Source organism: Hylaeus volcanicus, chromosome 1, assembly GCF_026283585.1.
Source record: "Hylaeus volcanicus isolate JK05 chromosome 1, UHH_iyHylVolc1.0_haploid, whole genome shotgun sequence".
Lineage (NCBI taxonomy): Eukaryota > Metazoa > Arthropoda > Insecta > Hymenoptera > Colletidae > Hylaeus > Hylaeus volcanicus.
The window spans coordinates 12,091,964-12,117,055 of record NC_071976.1 but is presented as its reverse complement, the minus strand read 5'-3'; the positions used below and the strand labels follow the sequence as shown (position 1 = coordinate 12,117,055).

General features: G+C 34.8%; 2 protein-coding genes and 1 long non-coding RNA gene across 10 annotated transcripts in view; 2 read left to right on the top strand and 1 right to left on the bottom strand.

The window, feature by feature from the left end:
• Nucleotides 1–9,291, top strand: part of LOC128873303 (neogenin) — a 32,522-nt gene extending 23,231 nt beyond the window's left edge. For 2 of the 5 annotated variants that reach the window (XM_054116803.1, XM_054116795.1), the window contains exons 10-27: nt 424–817; nt 897–1,041; nt 1,125–1,253; nt 1,346–1,552; nt 1,849–2,140; nt 2,237–2,395; nt 2,488–2,693; nt 2,776–2,928; nt 3,003–3,165; nt 3,234–3,428; nt 3,608–3,646; nt 3,876–4,008; nt 4,321–4,553; nt 4,815–4,919; nt 5,268–5,479; nt 5,557–5,773; nt 6,176–6,312; nt 6,493–9,291. In XM_054116803.1, the coding sequence (XP_053972778.1) occupies nt 424–817; nt 897–1,041; nt 1,125–1,253; nt 1,346–1,552; nt 1,849–2,140; nt 2,237–2,395; nt 2,488–2,693; nt 2,776–2,928; nt 3,003–3,165; nt 3,234–3,428; nt 3,608–3,646; nt 3,876–4,008; nt 4,321–4,553; nt 4,815–4,919; nt 5,268–5,479; nt 5,557–5,773; nt 6,176–6,312; nt 6,493–6,591 (3,218 nt within the window). In that variant the 3' untranslated portion in view covers nt 6,592–9,291. The remainder of the gene's footprint in view (nt 1–423; nt 818–896; nt 1,042–1,124; nt 1,254–1,345; nt 1,553–1,848; nt 2,141–2,236; nt 2,396–2,487; nt 2,694–2,775; nt 2,929–3,002; nt 3,166–3,233; nt 3,429–3,607; nt 3,647–3,875; nt 4,009–4,320; nt 4,554–4,814; nt 4,920–5,267; nt 5,480–5,556; nt 5,774–6,175; nt 6,313–6,492) is intronic. The other 3 variants (XM_054116831.1, XM_054116822.1, XM_054116813.1) reach the window with 3 other exon arrangements.
• LOC128873327 (uncharacterized) lies at nt 6,608–13,360 on the bottom strand. Of its 3 annotated transcripts, none has more exons than XR_008456396.1 (4): nt 12,938–13,360; nt 12,525–12,756; nt 12,360–12,443; nt 9,434–12,265 (listed from the first exon to the last, which is right to left on the bottom strand). It is a non-coding gene; the product is annotated as an uncharacterized LOC128873327 (long non-coding RNA). The 3 variants fall into 3 exon arrangements; XR_008456397.1 differs by lacking the exon at nt 12,938–13,360 and having other exon boundaries at nt 9,434–11,300; nt 12,176–12,265; nt 12,525–12,927; XR_008456395.1 differs by lacking the exon at nt 12,938–13,360 and having other exon boundaries at nt 6,608–12,265; nt 12,525–12,927.
• A 4,034-nt stretch (nt 13,361–17,394) lies between these two features.
• LOC128874868 (R3H domain-containing protein 2-like) overlaps nt 17,395–25,092 on the top strand; it is a 116,418-nt gene continuing 108,720 nt past the window's right edge. The window contains exon 1 of one of the 2 annotated variants that reach the window (XM_054120016.1): nt 17,395–18,211. The gene's annotated coding sequence lies outside the window, so the exon portion shown is untranslated. The remainder of the gene's footprint in view (nt 18,212–25,092) is intronic. The other variant, XM_054120061.1, reaches the window with a different exon arrangement.

Genomic DNA, 25,092 nt, shown 5'->3' with positions numbered 1-25,092 from the left:
CTTTTACCCACTTTTCGCATTTTTTTGTTAATTTCACAAATTATATTAACTAGTAAATGTTGTTTGGACTATATTTATCTTAGAGACTTCCGAGAATATGTAAAATATCATTGATTATAAAAAAAAAACAAGTTAAGTATCTACAATTTCAAACAAAAGTTTCTTGGGAAATTGATCGGTGTACGAATACATTCTACACCCACTGTATATTTTTGGACATTTAAATTCGACGTAGCGACAGTTTTCCATACATACGTATCAGTTTATTAATTTATAGTTTTCTCGTTTAATTTAGACACATTATCAAATATATATAATTTCTTACTTTTGTTTTTCTTAGAAATTTTAATTTTATCTTTATTTTTTTTTTCCATATGCGTTTCCTCCTCGTTAACTGTGTTGCATGCTAACAAATGTATCCAGGAAAGGCAAATTCCCATAGGACAACTACTCCAAAGACAGCTCCCAAAAAAAAATTACTGTTGCATCGTCAATTGTACAATAAAACGTGGCAACATCCGAGCACTCTTTTGGGCCACACGCTATCTGCGTTCACACCCAATCCACCGCTTTCCATTAGTCCCTCCGACGATCCCGCGGATCTTCCTGGGTCTTCCTTTTACGACCCGAAATCCCCTTTTGTAGGCGACACATACAGCCTGGAGTCGAAAGAAGGAAGCGTCCCGTCAGCTCCAAGGAGTCTAAGCCTCGTCATTGTCACCGCTAGATTTGTAACTTTACGGTGGCAAGAACCAGAAAGCACAAACGGAGATATTCTAAATTACTATATTTATTACAAACAAGAAGGTGGTCAAAGGTGATGATCGTCTTTCGATAAACCTGCTCGTAACTTGTTCCCAAAAATGTTTCGTTCGTAATAATAAAAAATCTTACAGAGAAAGAATACATTCGCAACTAAAATTAGAAGCAATGATATCGGGGTTACAACCCAGCACGACGTATCAATTTCGAGTGGTTGCTTTAAATGCGAGAGGTCCTGGAATGTCGAGCGATGTATTACAAGTCACTACACTTACAGAGGTCTGTTCAGAATTTTAAAAATGACTAGCAAACGGTCGATTGAGTTTCTTTCTAACTGAGATTCTACTAATCTATTATAACAGGCCAATGTTCCCGGACCTCCACTGAACTTGGAAGGCTATGCGACAAGCAGCGTGAGCATTGCTTTATCTTGGGAGAAGCCACAAGTTGTTAATGGCAGAATTTCTAAATTCATAATCACATTTGTAGAGGTATACAGCATTTACATTTAGCTATAAATAATTACTACGTTATAAATGAGACACTGTTTTCAAAAATGAGAATTTTATTATTTTATTTAAAGGGTGACAATGAGGAAGTAACGCGTGAAACCATTAGTACCATGCACGAATTGGTAGATCTCGTGCCTTATACAGAATACAGTATTAGAGTTCAAGCTGTAAACGAGAACGGCCCTGGCGCGTTTAGTAGAGATATTATAGTGCGGACTTACAGTGCACAGCCTACTCAACCACCACACAATGTTACAGTAGAACCAGCTAGTCCTACAGTGCGTATCGTGTTTATAATTTTATATTGGGTTGTCCGGAAAGTTCATGTCGATTTTTGGTAGGTGGTACAGGTCTGAATATATCGAAGTGGTTGAAAACAAATAACATGTATACATCCCTTAAAAGGTGGAAAGGTTGTGGAACAAAATGGTACCTATGTAATTCAATAAATATATATTAAAATTCAAACATGTTTTTGAATTTTTCTTAGAAATTGGCACGAACTTTCCGGACAACCTAATACAACTGTCACCAAATTCTAGAATATCACTGAAAATTTTCTCGTTTTCAATAGAGTATTATAATAAGGTGGGAACCACCACTCGAAGGTCAAAATGGAATTATCACTGGTTATAAAATCCGTTATCGTCGACAAGATCGAAGTTCACAGCCGGTCACTATAACGACTGAAGGAAATCAACGATCAAGAGTGCTAACAGGACTTGAGAGACATGTTGGCTACCAAGTTCGTATATGTGCCTTAAATGTGAACGGAACGGGACCTTGGACAGAATGGATACAGATCGAGACGTATGAAACTGAGTCGGATGAAAAAAGAGTACCAAATACACCCAGCAATTTAAGAAGTTAGTTTGTTTATTTGTTAGTTTAAGGGGCGACAGTAAACAATCGTCGTTGATATTGCAATAATATTAAACACATTTTGAACGCGCATTTTACAGCAAAAGTGATGTCAGATTACATACAAGTGTATTGGAACCCACCAAAGGATCAAAGTATTAAAGTAAAAGGATATAAACTTGGTTGGGGAAAAGGTGTCCCTGATGTTGAAATACAACTTATTGATGGGAAAGAACGTTCTTTCACTATAGAGCAATTAGGTGAATATCTGTGTCATACATTATTTCATATGATACATATAAAACGTATTAGATGAAGAATTGTATGTTTTCCGTTTGTGTGTTAACTTCAGAACCAATGACAGAGTACGTTATATCATTAAGAGCAACGAATGATGCCGGTGACGGTCAACCTGCATATGCAAATGTCAGAACAACCGAACGTTCTGTGTCTGAATCTTCTGTGCCTTTGATACCACCGGTTGGTCTTAAAGCTGCCGTTCTCTCGGATACTACAGTAGTACTATATTGGACTGACACAACATTATCAAAATCTCAAGTACTTTGACCGAATACATATCAGTTTTACAAGTACCTAGATCTAAACCAATCAATTTTATTAATGGATAATCATTTTTCAGGTCGTAACGGATGATAGATATTACGTGGTGCGTTACACGCATCATCATAGCAGCAGCCCACGCTATAAATATCATAATGCCACTGATCTTAATTGCATGATACATGATTTGAAACCGAACACGCTGTATGAATTTGCAGTAAAACTTGTTAAGGTATTTATAATTTATTATCATATATGATAATATTCATAGATATGTACGAATCTTCATTTCAATTATTGTTTCAGGGGAAGCGAGAATCGCCATGGAGTATGGTTGTTTCGAATCAGACTCAAGAAGCTGCACCGAGTTCTGCGCCAAGGGATTTGATAATACAAAGTATCGAAGACCGTCCAGTATCCGTTTTACTACGATGGCAACCCCCTAAACAACCTAATGGACCAATTACAGGTATTTCTTAACATTTTTAATAGAAACGGGAAGTTTACAGTGAATTAAATTAAATGAATTTCTTTTAGGATATATTATTTTTTATTCTACCGATAATACAAAGTGGGATCGCGACTGGTTAATCGAAGCTGTTATCGGCGATAAAACTGAATTCATTGTGAAGAGCCTTAAACCGAGTACAACTTATTACTTCAAGATACAAGCACGCAATTCGAAAGGATATGGCCCATTTTCTACAACTGTGCCATTCAAGACACCTCAAAGTAAATATATCAATTTCACACGTAAACGTAGATGCACGTATTCGATGATTTGTTGGTTTCAGCAGTTTGTTTAGTATTGTGTAAAGTGTTATTATCTATAGTAACTATTATTTCTGTTTATATCGTATGTACAATATCGGTGTGTTGATTATTGTGTTAATTTTTTATTTCCATGCTAGGCAATGGCATGGATGTCTATGATGAATTACATGATCGAGGTAAGATTTATTCTCCTTTAGATTATTGTTCGTCATATTAGCATCATAATTAGTCATATTGCATGTATTTTAGAGTAGTGAATGTTGAAGTAATGTGAATATGCAATTTGAATACATGTAATGCAATATGTATACTATGTTAGAATTAGTCCATTACGATGCAATTTTATACCATTTTCTGTACTTAGTGACAGCTCAAACATCACTAAACAATTAATTTAATTTGCAGATGGACGAGGACTCTCGAATATACTAATTTATATTATTGTGGGCTGCTCTATTGTTCTCATTACTGGTGTAGCAGTTGTAGTGGTAGTGATGTGCTGTAAGCGAAATCCGGACACGCCTGATCGAAAAAAGAGGTATGATGTTGTAATAATGTATACTACTGCCAGTGAAAAGTTTGAAACATCCTTCGATTTTATTAAAACATACTTTTTAAGAATGAGTATTTTAACACATTCAGTTTTAACTACGAATCTCACTCGTCTGACTGCATTAATTTAATGTGAAAAAATATTCTTAATAAAGTCAGTATATGTCCGCAGAAGGGTCTATTTTCATAAAGATCGAAAGGCATTTCAAAGTTTTGAATGGCAGCGTATGTATACGATTATAATTTTAGTATAGAACATTTGTTTTACGAATATGCTGTCACATTTGAAACGGTGTAGTTACATGAAAGATGTGAATCAAAAGACAAACATCAAGCCACCAGATTTGTGGATTCATCATGATCAGATGGAGCTTAAAGCTCTTGAGAAGTCTTCGATAAACGGAGAGGCGTCTACTAGTGGCGTGGCTAGTAACACGCTTCCTAGACCAAGTAATCAGGATTATAATCAAGAGAATGTCCACGGAAACTCTAGTTCATTGGATAAGCGTACTTACGTACCAAGTTATATGGGTAAGTTTTGCGAAATAATACTACATATAAAAATATCTTGACATTTAGACACAGCTGCACAGTATTTTGTTCGCCTAATTGAATTTCTCACGACGTATTTTTTCATTATTATTTCTAACATAATTAAATACACACGCTTAATGATTTCCAATTTATTATCAATACTTTAGTTAACGTTTGTCACCTTGAATGAAATATTTTATTTTGTTTCCTGTTTTCCTGATTTTCGTGTTCCGTTTTTGTTCGTCCACTCGATATTAGGTAACACTGACGAGAAGTGCTCAACCCTGAGCAGGCAGCATAGTCGAGGAAGCCACAAACCTAAACTCATTACACTTCCTGTTGACAGTGCGTCTTTACATCAACGTAAGTAATAGTACACACGTCCGTTAAGTGGCAAGAGAGGCCTAATCTCTTGTGTTTGTAGCGATGTCAATTGTTTTATGATAAATTAACGAAACATTACTTCATTTTATAGCATACATCATAAATAACTAAACAAGAATTCATTATGCATCTTGCTCCCTTAAGAAAATTTCTTTAAAGATGAAACATACCAAAGTCTATACGCAGTGCTGAAAACTGAAAACTGAAAACATTTGATGAAATAAAATATATTCCGTTCAGATTACAAATACTATTGAAATGTCTTATCTTCGAAGAAATTAAATATAAATGTTTAAACTATGTGACAAACTTCTTGACTTGTTACAGCAATAGCAACGGCAACACCGATCGTGAATACAAGTATGTCGCAGCCAACGATACATACTTCCTGCAGTGACACGCCATCCGTGAGACAAAATTATCCACGAACAGTGGCACAGTATAGCTTAAGTCGAGCTCACATTACGTTGGAGCCAACACCCGAATCAAGTCCAGATTCTTGTAACATCTCGAGTTCTTACGAGCCGTTGCAGAGCCAAGTAAGATTTCTATGAGAATACTGATATTTCCCTTTTCATAAAGAATCAACATTTATGCGAACAATTTCCGTTTAAAGCAATTATCGTACGGCACCAGCGGCCAGCCGTATACCGGGAGTACTCAATACGCTCCGGGTCATTATGGTAACAGTAATCAACCAGCGAGTGCTAGCGGAGGAACAGACGGTAGTGGCAGCAGTAAAAGGTTGCAGGGTCATCCTTTGAAAAGTTTTAGCGTGCCAGCACCTCCACCTCAATCTGCGCCTTCGACACCGGCTCAACAAAAACATGGTGGTTGGTTTAGTTTTATTTTAATCATTTTTATCTCATTAGAGAAGAATGTTACGGCTGTGTAGCTGGAGATTTTGTTGATACTTGGAGTAACCAATCTAAAGATGGAATTATGATATTCTCTACAATATTTCGTTTTATTTATTTATAAACGGACAAACCCATTATTATACAAAAAAAAAAATGAGACATTACAGGGTTGTCACAATTCCGTTGTTCATTGTTACATATTAGCACAGTAACATAATAACATTATAACATAATATAATTAGCATAAAAGTCTATAACTTTAATTTTGTCAAGAGGTTTCGAACTCGAGTTTCTCTATAATATCATCAAAATATTTGGTAACACACCTGTTAGTATCATCATATATGTATTGCGACGTTCTTTTTATTTTAACAGTTTCTCAAGTTACCGTAAGACCCACGATGTCTGGCAGCCCGTATAAGAAGCCACAAAGTTCTACGCAATTAGCAAAGAATCGATTAGCTTCGGTTTCGAATCCGGTACACACATCGGAAGAAGTTGAACGGTTAAAGGTAACGGTCATTTTATTTAAATTCTACGTTTGAACGATGTAAATCTGGGAAGAATATCTTTTAGTCCTGTATTACAAAAGTCCAAATGAATCAAATATTATTATATAAATTAATGTAAATTTTTCTTACTAGTAATTTATGCAAGGTAAGGTGTTTCATTAGTTTCATTGTTTTTTATAGCCTTCTTACAGTACTGAAGAACTGAATCAAGAGATGGCTAATTTAGAGGGTCTCATGAAAGATTTAAATGCCATAACAGCGTCTGAGTTTGAGTGTTAGAAGGGGTTCCTAAACCTTGTGCCATCTCAATTCGATAGACTGCAATGATACATTCTCAATGTTAGTATCTGAGAGACAGGTATGACGATGACATTACACGATGAAACTCTTCGCGAAGATCATGTTTAGGCGTACGGAAATACAATGCAATTGGCAATGGATATTCGAGGAGCCGATGAACGGCGTTAAAATCGAACATCCTAAACAGTTTGCCTCAAAATTATCATCCCAGTGTCATTGGACTAGATCGAGTGTTTCCTAGTCAATTTGCTTTTTCCTCCGGTACTAACGTTGCCTTTTTTTTTACGACGAAACACAAAGTATACTTGCCAATGTAATTTGATACTGCCACATTTTTATAGTAACCTTGCATTCTGCAAGTTCGTGGTGGTCATACGTCTGGAAAGTGTTAAAATACGCATGAATTGGACGTTCTATTACGAGCGTTTGATAGTGTATTCTTAAGTGCGATTGCACACAGCGTGTGCAAAGTCGATCAAACCGAAAGGATACCAATAAGTTGGAATCTTATCTAGGATCCATTTTGGCAAATTAGAATATGTTTTAAATTAACGATTTCATGGATTCGTAACGAAGAGAAACGGTTTTAACGTTTCTCAAGTCTTAAAAATTATTGGTAACCATAATGATTGCCTTTTGTATGCTTCGGTGAAAATGAAGATCTTGCCCAAACGATTCGTACTATATCCAAAAACTCACGTGTTCTGCCATGATTATATAATCTATACTCGTAAGAGTACATTTTCTATATCGATACTATCAACTGCCATACTTACGCTAGGGATGGCGAGATTACGTGAGTCTCTTAATCGAACAATTTATGGTTCAGTGTGTAACGTGGGAAGTAGAAATATTCTTTCTATTTTTTTATCTGTCATAATTTTTTTTTTTATAACAATTTTGATAACAGGCTTTGTACAGTTCAGTACTTTCAAGCTAGTTAATTAGTATTAATCAATTTAAAAGGCAACAGATCGTTAAGGAGTTTTATCCACTACAACCGGACATTTGTAAATTGTACCGAACGAGTTGCCTGTGATTCTATGAATTTTATTTATCAGGCTGAAATTCGCCACGTTGTCAAGACCTTAATATTTTTTGAACGCTGTGTAACGGCCTTAAAATGTATGTATTAAATTGCCCTATACTCAGTGGCTTCGGCAGCTTGCTAAGGAATTCCGTTGATTTACGGGAAAATATACGTCTATACTCTTAAACCAACAATGTAGTATTACGATCTCATCAAGAAACATTATTTTAAAATTGAACGTGAACATCGAGTGTGGATATTACGATAAGCTGTACAGCATTACGAAAGAAACCGCGATTCGATCTTTGCAAAAAGGACGATAGTAATTTTCTCGTCGAGTAATAATATGTATTTACTGTTTCGATAGTTAATTTATCTTAACAATTACGTTTTAAACGCCCGGTTAAGCCTACGTACGTAGCGGTCTAATTATTAGAATAAATTCAATTCAAGAGTCATTTTTTATACGAAATATTTTTTAACTGATATTTACAAATTGTTACTTGTAAGGTATATACGTTGTTTCGTTTAAAGACACTCGCAAACGACTGGACGTATTGTGCAAAGAGCAATGGATCGAATTTTTCTATCACTCGATATCAGATTGATACGCGTATTTACAGTGAAATTAAGTAACAATTTTTTACCATATCCGTCGAGATATAAATATACATCCTTCCACTGCTAGGAATTTGCTACGTATAAATTTTGTATACGTTTTACTGCGATAACGGTCTCTTTAGTATTAATGAAAGGGAGACTCCGAAATGCAGGATAATTAAACAATTAATGCGTAATATAACGAGAAACGCGATCGAGAGCAACGGCGCTTGTAGTATTCCGTACTATACCACCTTTTTAAGCACTTTCGTATTTTCCTAACGTTGAATATATTGTACAAAAGTTCTATTAAAGGACAACGAACCAACGACAGTTTCCGTTGTGGCAAAAAATCTAACACGGATACAGTACAAAGCAATATGTGATACTCGTACAGGAATTGTCCACTCAACGTCTAGAGTATCGCATATTACTCGAATATTTTCTGCTACACGGGAAATACCACCCATTTGGAGCAACACGAAAGCGAACAAGTTCTTTTGTCGTCGGCTTAGCTCACTTAAGGTAACGCGAGTAGTATTAAATCATTCGTACACGTATATTCAACTATAACGAGAATAACGTTCATTCTTCGATCACATTTTGTTTAAATACATGGATTTATAAGCAAAGCGGCTATATGCTTAACGACGATACGAAAATATTCTAAGTAGTTTCGAATATTTTTTACTTGCTTCAAAGTCTGAAGTATTTTATAAACTTTTATGATTGGCACTAACGAAAATACGGGAGTATGCGTGAGCTATACCGATAAAGGAAAGAACAGCTTGTACATTAAGTATAAATATACATATGTAATATATCCATCAGATTTGTAACTATCGTGCTGTTCAAAGGGTGATTAGCTCTTTGTAATTAAAAGAAACGGGCCTACGAGACGGTCTCGCGGAAATATTTTACCACAAAAGTATAGTAGGATAGTTATATATAAATAGTATATATAGTATATATTTATGTATATCATTATTATTTATTGATTTTTATGTACGCACGGAATATTAAGGATAAACGAATGTTAACGAGATGTAGATGCTGGTTGCTTTTCATCATTTCTATCGAAATCATTGCAATCATCATCGTCATTACCGTCATTCTCATACCATTTTCTCATTACTATTCTAATACCATTTTTCTCATCGTCTGTCATCGTTTTTTTCTTTATTCGTCGATTTGTGAATTTGTTAGGGTTAATATCAAAGTTCGACGATAATCAAGACTAAAAAAAAAGCTACAGGCCACTGAAGTATGTAAATAGAACACCGCCACTTTATAAGATAATTAAGTATTTATAGACATATATAAATATACACAGCCATTATAAAATATAATTATTATATTTGTACGATACGCATAAGGCAGCCATCTCCAATGAAACATTCATAACAAGTGTGTGATAATATTTGTAAAACTTGATATCCAATAAACAAACTTATGTTCTTTACAAATCGTCGTTCCAGATCTGTTTCGTTCTCGATTAAAAAAGGGTTTTATATGAAGAGGAGAAAAAAGTGATGGAAAGGTGAAGAAAGATTATTGAAAAGGAAAAAAATTATCGCAAAACTTTCTCGATAAATCACTTGGCTTGTTAATTACAAAACAGAGTATGGCACCTTCCACGTTATTATATTCACATTAGAAACTGACACGCTTCTTTCTCATTTCTCCGTCAAACTAAAAAATGGAGCAAACACTTGTCAGCCTTTCCCGAAATCGTAATCATGACATTTGTTTACAATCAATTTACAAAGAACGGAACGTCGTACCTCGAAGTTTGTTACAAAGAAATGACACAACGCTCGCACGCTACACCTCCTTCGGTTCGGTGTTCGGTTTGCATATACGTGATATTACTAAGCGCATCTCAGTCTAAGGTATAGGGTGACGTTCGAATATACAAATACTAAATCTATCTTCGGCTCATTATAAGGAAAAAATATATCCATGGTTTGGATCGTTGATATGCGAACGTCACAAAAAAAATTTTCCAAAGGATCTTGGTTAAGATCCCTTTCACGGAATCCATTACGATGAAGGTCCTCTAAATAGTCCATTCAAATTTTGAAATCTTCGAGGGTACATACTCGATTTACTAAATCTCCTGCTATGCGTTTGATAAAGTGCATACTATTAAATAATTCCATTAAGATGAAGGTCCTCTAAATAGTCCATTCAAATTTTGAAACCTTCGAGGGTACATACCCGATTTACTAAATCTCCTGCTATGCGTTTGATAAAGTGCATACTATTAAATAATTTAATAAATTTATTCCAAATTGGAATATTATTTTTTCGATCCGAAATGGTCCTATTATTTACTGTATCAAATAAATAATTAATTTCCGATAAAAACAGCGGTATCTTTTGCAGTAGTTGTTAGCTTCCAGCTTTTACATGCGCTTTGTGACTCGAAAACGTTCATAAGATACGTGGTACTGGACAACGACTTAGAAAAGGCCTTGCACAATGGCTCACGCTAATTTTTTTAATTTTGCTTGGAACTACATGTTCTTACGTCAGCTTTCTTAAACATTTAAAAGGGTATGGATATGGGACCATTTTGCAATTTTATTTACGTCTATGGAATAAACAAGATCCTTCGTAAGCATTTTAAAAAATGAGGCGAATCAAACAGTGGTACAACCGTTTGAGTATTCATCATTATGTAACCCTCATGGCCTCTCTATCTGCACCGGAGGCTAAAAATTTCAGAAGATTATCTTTTATACCTGATATGATAGGTCAGTTCAAAGTTTCTGCTTGTAGAAGCATACATACGACATACACAAGCATACACAAAAACCATAATGTATCAATTTTTACGCATGTGGTCTTTACATTTGTATTGACAGAGCAAATAATTTATTTATTAACGCATGTGTTGTTCGGTGGACATGAAGATAGAGGAATAGATAGAGTAGGATAGACATAGACTTAGTGACGAGGGAAAATTTAGCGGAAAGTTAAGAGAAAATGAATGTGGGAGATAAGAGAGTTGAGGCCCATCCGCATCTGGTTGGCAAATATGTTTGGAGACAAACTAGAACCGAATAGACCAGTGCTAAACAAGATACTGAAAGAATAGACCAGTGCTAAACAAGAAACTGAAAGAATAGACCAATGCTAAACAAGATACTGAAAGAATAGATCAGATGTCGTGAATAGGGAAAGAAATTGGGAAGAGAAGAGTCTACACGAATGTTAATTTTGTACGATTGTACATTGACGCCACAATATTATGTTACTTATTCAATACATTTTAATTTTCCAGAGCATTGTCATTTGCTTGGTTATTTTTTCAGTTCTAGTTTTGCAACATCATTTACAATAATAATAATAATAATAATAATAATAATAATAATTTAACAATGGGGAAGATGACAAAAACATTAAAAGAAAATATACTAAATAAATATATTTATATATATTTATCTTATTATATATATATTATTTATCTTATTATGAATGAAAAAATATAAAGTTCCATTTAAATAAATTTAGTATATATCTTGTTTTTGTTCAAGTTCCTTCTATCGATTGCACAGATTTAAACAAAAGTGTATGTTATGAAGTAGCATTCAAAGATTTTACACAAAAACTATGGTAATTATACCAGAAGTATATAAATGTTTAAATATGAATTCCTTTTGTCAATATTTTTATCATTCGATTCATTCCCCAATTTTATTGAACCAATATATATTTTACTGTACGAAATTGATTGAACCAATAAAAAATTATAAATAATTTTCAGTTTTAATTCTGCTCTTTAAATTGAAATAGTTTAATATTGAAGACCAATACTTGGCCAAATTACAAGTAAGACTTATAGGAACATAGGAATTATCCCCTCTTATCCAGCTACAGCCTTTAAAATCTATCCATTATACATTGCCATATGTTCTATAATAGTACCTTTTTTTTCTGCGACACTCCAGAGGTAGAAGGTTGAGCAATTGTCTTTCTGATTTTGGTTGTCCTACTACTGTGCCCATGTGTAACATTCTATTACAAATGTTTGACAATTAGATATCTCCTTCATCCATAAATTATACAATCCTATGCATGATATAATAAAATTAAATTAACGTTTCCTTACCAGAATATGTCTGCGAGGTTACAATTCCCATTGTATCCATTGCTTAGATTACTTCAGGAATCGAAGCTTGAACAGCTACAGGTTCTATAAAATATAAAAATTATAAATAATAAAGCACGCTATGAATATGCTTATTTTACTATAAACTTTTCAACATGTACATACTTGGCAAATAAAATGTTAGCAGTGCTGTTCTACTTAGGTAAACATTTAATTTATGCAAGCTTCAAAGTGAACATCGCAGATTCTTCAGCTTCGGATTGTCACATGTTGCTAACCACTTAAGGCAGCGTTCCCTATCTTTCACGACGTCGGGAAATTCCCGAAGCTGCTTTCTCTGAGGAACATCCTTTCACTTTGCACTTTCGGAGTGCCATAATACCACCACTGGAAAACACTACAATTCTTTGAAATTAACAAAAATCACGACGACTACGTTGACTTCTGCGATTCCAAATGTTTCATTCTACCAGAGTTTAAACTTTGAATTACGACGAGTACCGACGGCTACCAACAGCTACCAACGGCTACACTGACGCTGAAATTTTCATAGTAGTTGGTAGTATGGTAGTACTCACCGATACGCTAGATATGTAGTTGTGTTGCGAGTCCGTGCGGTTTTATTTTTAAGGACTTAGGGTTTTTCTGGCGTTCACGCCGCACGTGACAAAATTATTAGAACTGCGTGCGACTTAGCCAGGAATAAGTTAATTTAAGATAAATTAAGAAATGTAATTTTAACTTTATTATAACTGTTTAAATATAACTAATTTAACACAAACATTGAATTTCTTTACTTTAAATACAAGCTTTTACAATAGACGTCTATACTAGTTAACGATCGCTATGCGAGTGAGTATTAACAAATTGTTTTAAATAAAATACAATCAAAAAAAAACGAAATACCGTAAATTCAAGAAAATCGTAGTTGGCGCTAAACTAACTTGAAACAGAATTGCCAAACACAAAGGCTCATTCACATTCCATAACAACGGGCAAACGGGTCTCCGCTGGCATCTAAGACTGACATGGGAATTAATTTATCTTTATCAAAAGTAGCGATACGCAACAGTTGTGATCAACTAGCGCCGCGTGGGAAAAATTCACCCAACTAAAATATGGAACGCATCCGCATGTATGCATAGATATACAGTAGGGGGCTTTTTAACTTGCTTTAAATTATTTAAAAGAAAGTAAACCAGAGAAAGTGCAGACAGAGTTTGAAATATTTCTGTCATTTCAATAATTATATTTTTGAAACGACGAAAATCTTTTGAACTGCGTCTGCACATTCGCTAATTTATATAGCTTAAATAGAAGTAGAAATAGTAATGAATAAGATATTTATATAACAAATTGTTCATTATGTCTTATATACGGTAGAATTTTATAGTAATAATAGCATCAATATGCGTTGATTCTAATTCCAAATTAATATTAAGCTAGCAGGACCAAACGTCAAAATTAATAAAGTTACCATATTTTTATTTACTTGCTTAAGCTGCTAGCTCAATATTAAGCCACGATTTCCTTGATAACGATAACAGGTACAAAATTTCTGTTGCTGGTACGAATTAGTACAAATTCAGCACTAAATGTATCCGCTTTGATTTTTTCATTTTCATTAATTTTGACTTCCTAGCTTAATATTATCTTTGAATTAGAATCAACGCATATTGATGTTATTATTATTATAACATTCTATAGTATATAAGACATAATAAATAATTTATTATATAAATACCTTATTCATTATTATTTCCATTTCTATTTAAGCTATATAAATTAGAGAATGTCCAGACGCAGTTCAAAGGACTTTCGTCGTTTCAAAAATATAATTATTGAAATGACAGAAATATTTCAAACTCTGTCTGCACTTTCTCTGGTTTACTTTCTTTTAAATAATTCAAAGCAATTTAAAAAAACCCGCTACTGTACAACATGCATGCAAGCGCATTCGCTCCACATTTTAGTTGTGTGAATTTTTCCCACGCGGCGCTACAAACTTTGTAGTAACTTTTAACACGTGAGTTTGGCCTCCTTGATTACGTCTAATTAATTTGAAATACCATGTTCTGTATGCAGGACATTAGGTTGCACATTATGTATTGTATATCTCAGTAATGACGCGGTCAATAATAGTTAGTTTTTTTTAATAGTTTACAATTTCGTTCTGTGTAACATAATAAATTTTCAGCATGTTCCTAAATTGAATTTTGATTTAAATTGAACAAATTCACAATTAAAATCTGTATGTTGTATAAGAAGTCAAGTTTTATTAAAATCCTACATTAAATAAATCCACAAAACAATTACTTCAACAGAATCTTAAATGAAATTTCCGTCGGAAATTTTCCGACAATTCGAGTTGCAACTAATTCAAAGCGATTTAGTGTTGCCATGTATCCTCAGGGCCGGCGCAAGGCAGGTTCAGCGCGTTCGCCTGAACCCGGCCCCGCGTTTTAAAAGGCCCCGCGGTCTACGAAAATACTGAATTAAAAGCAGGGCCGGCTGACCTTTTGCAGGGCCGAGTTCAAAAATTTTGCGGGGCCTGAATTCACATTCAAATTCTACACTTAAATTTTACAACGAGGAATTATTTATTTACAAATGCTATATATTTTTTATAAGATGAATAATAAATAATAATACTTTGATGATTTTTGTCACTCCTTTCAATTTAATCATCGCTACTAAAAAAATGTCTTGCATTTCAGCAAAAATTGCTTCCATTTGTTAATGGTATCATCATTCTGTAAAAAGTTAATCAAAATCGGTGCCTTTTAATTCAGTAATTCTCGTAGACTGCGGGGCCTTTTAAAACGCGGGGTCGGGTTCCGGCGAACGCGCTGAACCTGCCTTGCCCTAGCCCTGATTAAAAGGTACCGATTTTGATTAACTTTTTACAGAATGATGATACCATTAACAAATGGAAGCAATTTTTGCTGAGATGCAAGACATTTTTTTAGTAGCGATGATTAAATTGAAAGGAGTAACAAAAATCATCAGTGTATTATTATTTAATATTCATCTTATAAAAAATATATAGCATTTGTAAATAAATAATTCCTCGTTGTAAAATTTAAGTGTAGGATTTGAATGTGAATTCAGGCCCCGAAAAAATTTTGAACCTGGCTCCGCAAAAGGTCACGCCGGCCCTGTGTGTCGTGGAGACCTCCTAAATTGAATTTTTATTTAAATTGAAAAAATTCACGGCTAAAATCTGTGTCTTCTATAAGAAGTACAGTTTTATTAAAATCCTATATTAAATAAATCCACGAAACAACTACTTGAACAGAATCTTAAATGAAATTTCCGAAAATTCTAATTTCGAGTAATTCAAAACGATTCAGTGTCGCCCATTGAGCTCTATCCTAATTGGAGTGTGAACTCCTGTAGGAAGAAGTAGAGGCGACGGAGGTCCGAGAGAAATGCAAAATGGGTGATTCCGGTATTATCCTATAGCAAATTTATTTGTAGAGGGGGAACAAACGTACGCCGTAACATAACCTACCCGAGCATCGCTGAGCATTGTCGAGTGAGTTACTTTCAGATTCTTTTCCGTGTTACGAGCTGGAGGGGGCGGCTGCGTAGCCGGGGCTTTTCTATTGGAATATGGTTTTGTTAATGGCTTGACCAGTGTTGTTAGGTAACACTGGGTGCCTTGAGGAAGTAGACGCGGAGACGAACCTACGTATAGCTAACGTGGGGAGCCGCAGGAAATGTTAGTATTAGGCCTCGTAACAGTTTTTGGTGTACCTCGAGCGGCAAAGGTACACCTTAGTGGGTACTGGACTGAGTATTATAATTGATCAACACTAATTAAAAATGATTATATCTGATATGCACCGGGACTTACAATTGTTATAAGAGTAATTGTCGCGGTGTACTAATGGTAAGCTATGTTACAAATATGAACTGAGTTTAAAATATAGTTTCGATTCCGCGAAGCTAGAATCTAATCCTTCTCGGTTTTCACGAACGCGAGCAAATGGGGGACGACTACAGCGACAAAATAATGCCTAACAGTAGACTACGTACTGTATGGTTAAGATTTGCTCGAAGGGGACTTGAACCCGATCTCACTAAGTTTTCTCGTGTTGACAGTTCGTAAGAGCACGCACAGACGTGTACAGAACCCTTTCTAGACTGACTAGACCCGATAGACCTTCGTCGTCACCCTTTTTATACCCAAAAATCATAGACCAAGGGGTGGCGGGGAAGTACATTGCACGATTCCGAGATTTCTGAGGGACTACGCCCTAGCTTCGCATTGGTCTCGAATTCCTATGCCTACGCGAAGAATACCGGGTGCGCACATCCGACTCTAAATAAGGAAATTTAGAACGGGAACGTAACATCCGCATAAAATTCGATAAATACAATATAAATTGAATTGTGACAAATAATAAAATTTAGCTCTATACCAAATTGTATATATTTGTATGATCTAAATTATGGTATGTAAATTATGTATACTATTTCATTATTATGCCATTATTATTAATGTTTCTATCGTTTTGTATATAAATAAAAAGGAAATAAAGTTCAAATCTGTACATAATTAATCTGTAAATAATTCCTAGTCCCGCGAAATTCAAACAAAGAGGAGTCTGCTCTCCCTCCACACATAAATTTGCTATAGGATAGTACCACCGGAACCACTCATTTTGCATCTCTCTCGGACCGGCTTCTCTCTCACAGTACGCACTCCAGTTAGAATTAGAGATGGAGTACAAAATCACTAACCGTTATTTATCACAGGGATCGCAAAGTCACGATCACGATGGTGATTTAATTTCATTCAAGAGGGTGACCGTGATTTAATTTCATACATGAGCGTGATCGTGGTTCTTTTATCTTGCTAGAATTGCGTGATCACAATTCTCGATCTTAATTAAATTACTTTTTATAAAATGTTTCAATATACATAGTTTGCACAAAAAATCCGCATATAATATCCATTTGAATTTCCTTTATTAAGTAAATTAGTAGATCATTTATTTTGTGTGGTGGCTACTTCAGTCCCATGTGAAAGAATATTTTCTAAAGCAGGATTACTTTTAACGGAAAAAAGAAACAGATTGCAAGCAGAGAAATGATCTATACTATTATTATTGAACAGCAATACATAGTTACTTATTTGTTATTATATATATTTTATTCCATTGTTATTTTGTTCTTTGTATCTTATTTATAGTATTCGTATTATGTTTTATGTATTAATTATATTATTTTCTAACAGTGTTACATTTTGTAAAAGTCTAAAGACACTTACAACTAAACTAAGACTTGTAATTCATAATTATTGACTTATATTCATTACTCTTCACTGTTCCTCATTAAAGCATTCCTCTATTTACTATTCCTTACTTTACTTTATTTTATGCGGTGTAGGTATATGTAGAATATATGTAAAATATACAGGTTAGGGTGTTTTTCATTACGGTGCATTTACATTTAGGCTGAAGATTCTAACAACGCGTGCAAGGAACGGTTATGTTCTTCACCGATCAGAAGCGATCACGAAAAATCACGAATCACTGTGGAAAAACCACTGTGATTGGCAACGAACGTGATCGAATCACGAGTGATTCACACAAGTAGCAGTTCTAGCCATCTCTAGTTAGAATAGAGCTCAATGGTGTCGCCATGTATCGTGGAGACCTCTGCAAAGTAGTGGTGCTGCCATCTCGACGATGACTTTTTTAATACGGACACGTGAGGACAGATAGCGTCACTGATTAGTCGTGTACGTTTAAAAAAAGCAAAGAACAACAATAACGCGGTCCCGAGTGCGGTGAAAAATCGGTGAAATGGTGTAATCGTGTCTCGGATATATTTAGAACCAGGTGAGCATATTTATTTGTCAATTAAACAAGTCATTTCGTTCGCTGTCCGTACGCCAATCGATCATATGTGCACTACCTCCGAGACACAACACTTCTTTCTTTCTGCGATCGTTCACGCACACCTCAATCAGTGAAAAACATTTCAGGAAGACTACTAGGTGTCTCCTTGCCGAATTTCGCCGTCGATACATTTTACGGTTTACATTTAAACATGCAAATGTCACGATCGTTCGCTTCACCGCTCGACAAACTTTTCACGGTTCGTTTTTAAAGCGGTACGTGTTCCGTCATTACTATGTACCTTGGCGGATCATAACCTCCTTCCCACATCGGACATAATATTCGTCTATTGTTTCACGAGCCATTCGTATGATCACAGAGACAGGTACGCACGTATTCCCACACGCATTAACTTTACGTCAGATCACATTTTCATCCGTAAACATGCAGTCTACCTTAAGCAATTATTTTAAACAAGAACGGTGGAACCGATGCTGCAGCAGAATGCACGAGCGAAGCGTACAAAAATTACCGTGCTGTCATTCGTTTATTTATCAGCTCAATCGATACAGCATTTCGTATAGTCCCGCTACTATTTGTTTCCCTCACTTATTGAAAACATCGAAGGTATTTGAATCGAACTCGACGAATTTGTGCGTGTATTTATACTTTGTATACTTTGGTTGAGGTTAAGCTCGACCTTTAAATCGTATCTCGAGCGACAACACAACTCGAGTTGGTTTTTCGTACAATGTCACGGTTATACTTATCGAGGACTTGTAAGGAAGACAAGATCTTATTGAGATTACCACAAATTCTGTCTTTCGCGACGTTTGTTTGTTTTCGCGGGAAATTAAGTGACACGTGATATGATACACTGTCCTTCGTTTAACTCTTCGGGGCACGGTGGGATTAAAAGTGTCCCACCTTTTTGATGGACCGTAATGCATGGTGGGACATTTTTAATCCCACCTCGAAATTTTTCAATAGCTGCATGTGTATAGGTTTATATTTCGTCTTATTTACGTAAAGCAGTTGATAATATATTCATCCAATGTTACAAATGTATGCACTTATGTTTGCAACTTTCAACATGCTAATACCGGTTCAACAATTGTTGTAAGCGGAAGGTTTATTGCAATAATATTTCTTTCCTGGTTTTATGTGAAAAATCGTAGAGGTAAGTTAATTTATATAAAAATTAATTCTATATAAACAAGTGAAGTGTTTTATAATAAAAACTAAAGATTAAATTTGTTTGCAAATGATGAAAGTATGGTGGGATTTTATTCGTCCCACCATGCAACTTGGGGAGTAATACAAAAAAACATATTTTTATTTATTGTTTATGTTTTAATATTATGTTATTTATATTTATGTTATTTCATATTATTTTGTTATTATATTTATTTTGTTACATTATGTGATACCTTTATTAATAAAAATATAACAATTTTGTTTGATTTAAAACGCAATGAAATTCCTGTGCAACATGGGTCTATTTTATGATCTGAATTCCTGTGCCGCAAAGAGTTAAAAGGGGAATGCCTTATACAGTTTATGGGGTGACTATTGACAAGCATGTTTTTCTTCTTGAATAAAGTAGCGGGAATTTTCAGAGATAGCAATCAGTATATTCGCACATATGCGTACTTCGATACCGTGATCAGCGTCTGACAGCAAAAATGTGATTCGAATAATAACGACGAATAGAGTCATTTATTTTCGATGTTTACTCGGCTGAAGCATATTTTGAATATTTTTTTTCATTTCGAGGTTCAATTTTATTCGGTAATTAGTTGCACTCAGTGGTTTTACCTGTGTGGAACGACTATTTATTCTATGTCGTTCGCGTTCTTTTGACTGTTCGATATATATATATATATATATAAATTATTGAAATATATCAAAATTAAATATCGTTTCATACTTGGTATGATCGATTTGATAATTGTATATTTCAGACTGTTTACAAAAAACGTTGTTAGTTTGTTTTTCTATATGATTGATTGCTGCTCCTTGCAAGACGTGTTGTATTAATATAATAAAAAGAAGTCATTCTTGTGTATCAAATAAATAATATTTCTTTTATTAATGTACAGTACTAATTAGTGTACAGTTTAATTAGTAACATAATCTAATATCAATAATTGTTGTGAGGGGTGGGTTTGTCCGAGAAGAATTTCAGGGGGTGCATTCTGTAGAGGATATCAAGGAGAGTCGTCTTAAAGGTTCTTTTGATTTTTTCAACCCTTTCCGTCACCCCTGGCCCCTTCAGAAGTGCCGTTTTCCTGCACCACCCCCTTTACGGGAGTGAATTAACCCCTTCGCATCAAGCCTCGCCAATGTAACTTTGCACACATTTAGAGAACACTTAAAGACTACTCCTCACGAAGTTTCACCGCAATCGGTTGAAAACTCTTATATCTATGAACATTTGAAAAATCGTTCCGGTTTGCTTGTCCGCTAGTGTATACAGACATTATAGACAAAGTAGTGGAGCTACACCTCTGGATGTACTACAGCTAACAATAGAAAGAAAATCGCGGTACCCTACCTGTCCCGCCTACCAGCATATTTTTATATAATTTTTATGGTAATGACAAATGGTTATCGTTTATACTTTTAATAATTGCGTACATATTTTACATTCACATTAATCGTTGCAATGACCGTATATACGCCCTCGAGAAATGAGGTCAGAGAAACGTTCATGTTCATTAAATAAATTTTTAAAAAATATCAGCTTATAGGGGATGATGAAACGAAACTTTTTTATATTTACAGTTTATTCACAGGGGGCTTAGTTTGGAAAATAAAAATTGAAAAGTTAAAAGTTCGTTGCAAAAATTGAATAACAAGAAAAAGGTATTTTAAGTTTTCAATTTTTATCTCTGAAACTAAACGTCTTTTGAATAAACTGTACATATAAAAAAAGTTTCGTTTTGTCATTCTCTATGAGGTGATATTTTTTTCAAACTCGATTGTTCGACTGCTGCTTTTCTTTTCTGTAAAACAACAGCAACAGATCAGACGACTGCGAGATCTCATAAAAAAGGTCTTATAAGTTTTTAATTTTTATTTTTAAAACGAAACGTCCTATGAATAAACTGTAAACATAAAAAAGTTCCGTCTTATCATTCCCTGGAAGCTGATATTTGTTTTAAATTCACACCACTACGTTTCTTAGAATTTCCAGCAGAAATCGTCCCACAGTCAAAGGTTTAATTAAAGCACAAGAATAGATAGGATACCGCGGTTTTTTTTCTCTTTTTTATGGTGGAACATTTCCACTTACCTAGGACTACGTCTTGTCTGTTCATTCTATATATTTATGGTTCAACCGCGTGTTTTTTCGTGAATCATACATGACTGTCTTTGTTTTCCGTAACTCAGATATTATGTTTCTTATAATGACCGTAAGTTGAAAATGTAGAGAATGTTGAAATGACGTGATTTTAGCTGCGACAGCAATTAGAATAGTAGTTCCAGAGCTTACCCCCTATAATACAAACAAACTTTACCTCTTTATAGTATCGGTATAGATTGAAATTACAATTTTGACGCAACCGCGAGTAGTTGAAAATGTAGAGAATGTTGAAATGACGTGATTTTAACTGCGACAGCAATTAGAATAGTAGTTCCAGAGCTTGCCCCCTATAATACAAACAAATTTTACCTCTTTATAATATTGGTATAGATTGAAATTTCAATTTTGACGCAACCGTAATTAGTTGAAAATGTAGAGAATTTTGAAATGTCGTGATTTTAGCTGCGGCAATAATTAGAATACGTCGAAATTTTTTGTCCGCTCCCCGGAGGTCGAGTCTCCCCTCCACCGGGTAGCCAAAATTCCACGGTGGCTTCGTACCCCCCATCCCCCACCATGATCCGGCCTCTATTGATTGCTCTACCGCACTACTGCCCTACTTTTATGACTTTACTTCACCCTCTCCACCAATTCCTCTCCTCCCTCCGTTCCTCTATCCTCCCCCCCCCTCTCTCTCTCTGCGCGTTCTATCCCTTGCACTTCACCCTCCGGCCTCCTCCCCTTCTACTTGCATCACATAGACGTAACGTAGCCACACACGGGAATCGTGGAACTTCTATTCTGTTTATCGAAAGCGGCTTTTCGGCTGCACCACTATGCGGAAGCGAGCCGGTTTTAGCTGTTCTTGGAATTTCTGAATACGCTACGCAGTACACTTCGGATCTTGCGAGTTCCTATTCGATGGCGTCGTTAGCGTGGCCATTTAAATTGCCTGAAAACCGCTGCCTAACGATTATGCTCCCTATCGAACGACATTCCTTGCTATTTATTTTCACACGGACACCACAATTTTTACATCTTCTGTCTTTTTAACCCTTTGCGTCCCTTAGCCGGAATAAACAGATAGACATTTCAATTTTATTTATATAGAAGAAGATAGATAGAAGATAAGATGGACGTATGATACAAAAGGTGTACTGATCCTTGTGTTTCATGTAGTAATAATTGAAATGAATCGAAAGTTATGTTACGCATAAGCAATGTTATATTAATTACATAACCGAAGAACCATTAATATATAAATAACAAATCACAATCTATAAACGGTTGAGCAAAATTAAGTTAGACACAAGCAATAAAATAACAGTACTGAACATAGCAAGTCCTCTCTTTCGTTAAATTCTCAACTAGATAACAAAATTTAACCTCTTTACATTTTCTACTCCAGTTGTCGCTAATAACTACAATATGTACAAGGGAAGTCACTCGAACGAAAGCTGTTTGAATAAAAAGTCCGGATTTGAAGTCTCGCAAGGAGACCTTACGGACCTGATGTCACAGATCTGGAAGAAAGTTTTTTGTTATTCTGCAACATTAATAAATATTTTGTGCAAAAGGATTTGTGTCAACGCCTATTCGTTTTTTAATAAAAAAAAAAAAAAAAGAAATAAAATAATTTACATTAAGAAAGTTTACTTCATTAATTAATTTCCAGATATGATAAGTTATCTGTTATTTTTCATTACGAAAGTTTTCAGTGTTTTTACTTTTAAAATGTTTGTATAAATTTATAGATCATATTTGAAGATTCGAAAAGAATCTGGTGTAACACCTTATCAAATACTAAATTGGCCCAGAATAAAAAAGTACTATCCGCTTTGTGATTTCTTAAGCGGCCTCTAAATCCAGAAAATAATTCACTATGTTGTCTGTTGTTTTGTAAAATATCGACCATTTTTAATCAAGTTCAATGAAGTTCTGTCAACCCCGTGAATATACTACTAAACGTAGTCAACTAGACTAAAACGTCATGTACAAATGCAAATTCATATTTATGTAATAATATAATTATATAATAATATTTCTAAACGAATTAGAATTTAATTCGTTTCCAATGCTATAAGTTGAGTGTTCGAGGAGTTCCTCACAGAGAACCAAGATGTGTAGAAACAACTAAACCGTTATTATATCAAGAACCACTGAACCATATCCCTTTCTTTCATGTCCTTCCCTTGGCCAGGCCAATCAGTGGAGTGACGTCGTAATAACCAGCCTCCTGTTCGTTATTGGATTCATCGAAGCAAGATACTGAAATCCTCCGATGTAAGAATTACCGCTCAAGTCGTGGACATCAGGGGATATTTTCTTTTTCGTTGCTACACAGAATCACTATATGTCCCTCGTATTGTTTGCTTCGCGTAACATGAAAACTGCCCTCTGAGAATAACGCGTTACAGTAGAGTTATAGTTATATTTTCTGTACTCGACAATACATCCAAGAAGAGCAAATGAAAGATAAAGTTCAACAGGATTTATGCACGTTTTTTGTGATGTATTTCTGCACGCACGGAAACGTTTTCAACTGCATCACACGCGAAAAGATTATTAACATAACACAAGAATATTAATAGTTATTATTAGATTATGTCACTTATTAAACTGTACACTTTACATTAATAAATGAAATGTTATTTATTTGAAAATATTATTAACACAAGAACGAACCGTCCTTATTATATTAACACGACACGTCTAGCAAGGAGCAGCAAATCAATGATATTGAAAAACAAACTAACAACGCTTATTATAAACAATTTGAAATATACAATTATTAAATCGATCATACCGAGTATGAAACGATATTTAATTTTGACATGTTTCAATAGTTATAATATTTATCATACAATTCGTGCTAAATATTGGTCGAACTAAATATTGATAACGTAAATGGTTGACGTGACAGTCGACTTGTTTAATGCGCATCAACATTATTTAGGACGACTGTTAAATGGATAAATGGATAAATGAAACTTCTCTAAATTTCTTTAAATGGTTTCGTTCAGCTTTGTTCCGTTTAACTTTCACGCAACAAATCTATCAGGAATAATGTTTCTTTATGTTTAATTTCTTTGGAGCTCGAAGTGTCAATAAAGTGATTGTCGGTGCGGTAAAGGTGACCTGATTCTCAAACCTGGATTACTTAGCATTCGTGGCAATAGAATGCTAAGAAAGTATTTCGAGTTTCTGGTAGATACCATAAAAAAAGGCCTCGAGTGCAAAGGGTTAATACTGTTCTGCGCTCAAGATTCAAACTTCAGCATTTCTAGTGCCTTATTCCTCCAAATTTGACTAAACATCCTTGAAATCTTTCCATCTTAGAGATCTCATTTTCGAAGTCAATCTAAGCTTAGCATTCGTGACAATAGAATGCTAAGAAAGCGTCTCGAGTTGCTGGTAGATACTTAAAAAAGGCCTCGAGTGCAAAGGGTTAATATCGTCTGGGGTACAATACAACTCGTCTGACCATTTCTCGCCAATACTACTTACGGAGTTCGTAAATATATTCTAGGGCACAATACAATTCGTTCATGTCTGACTATTTCTCGCCAAT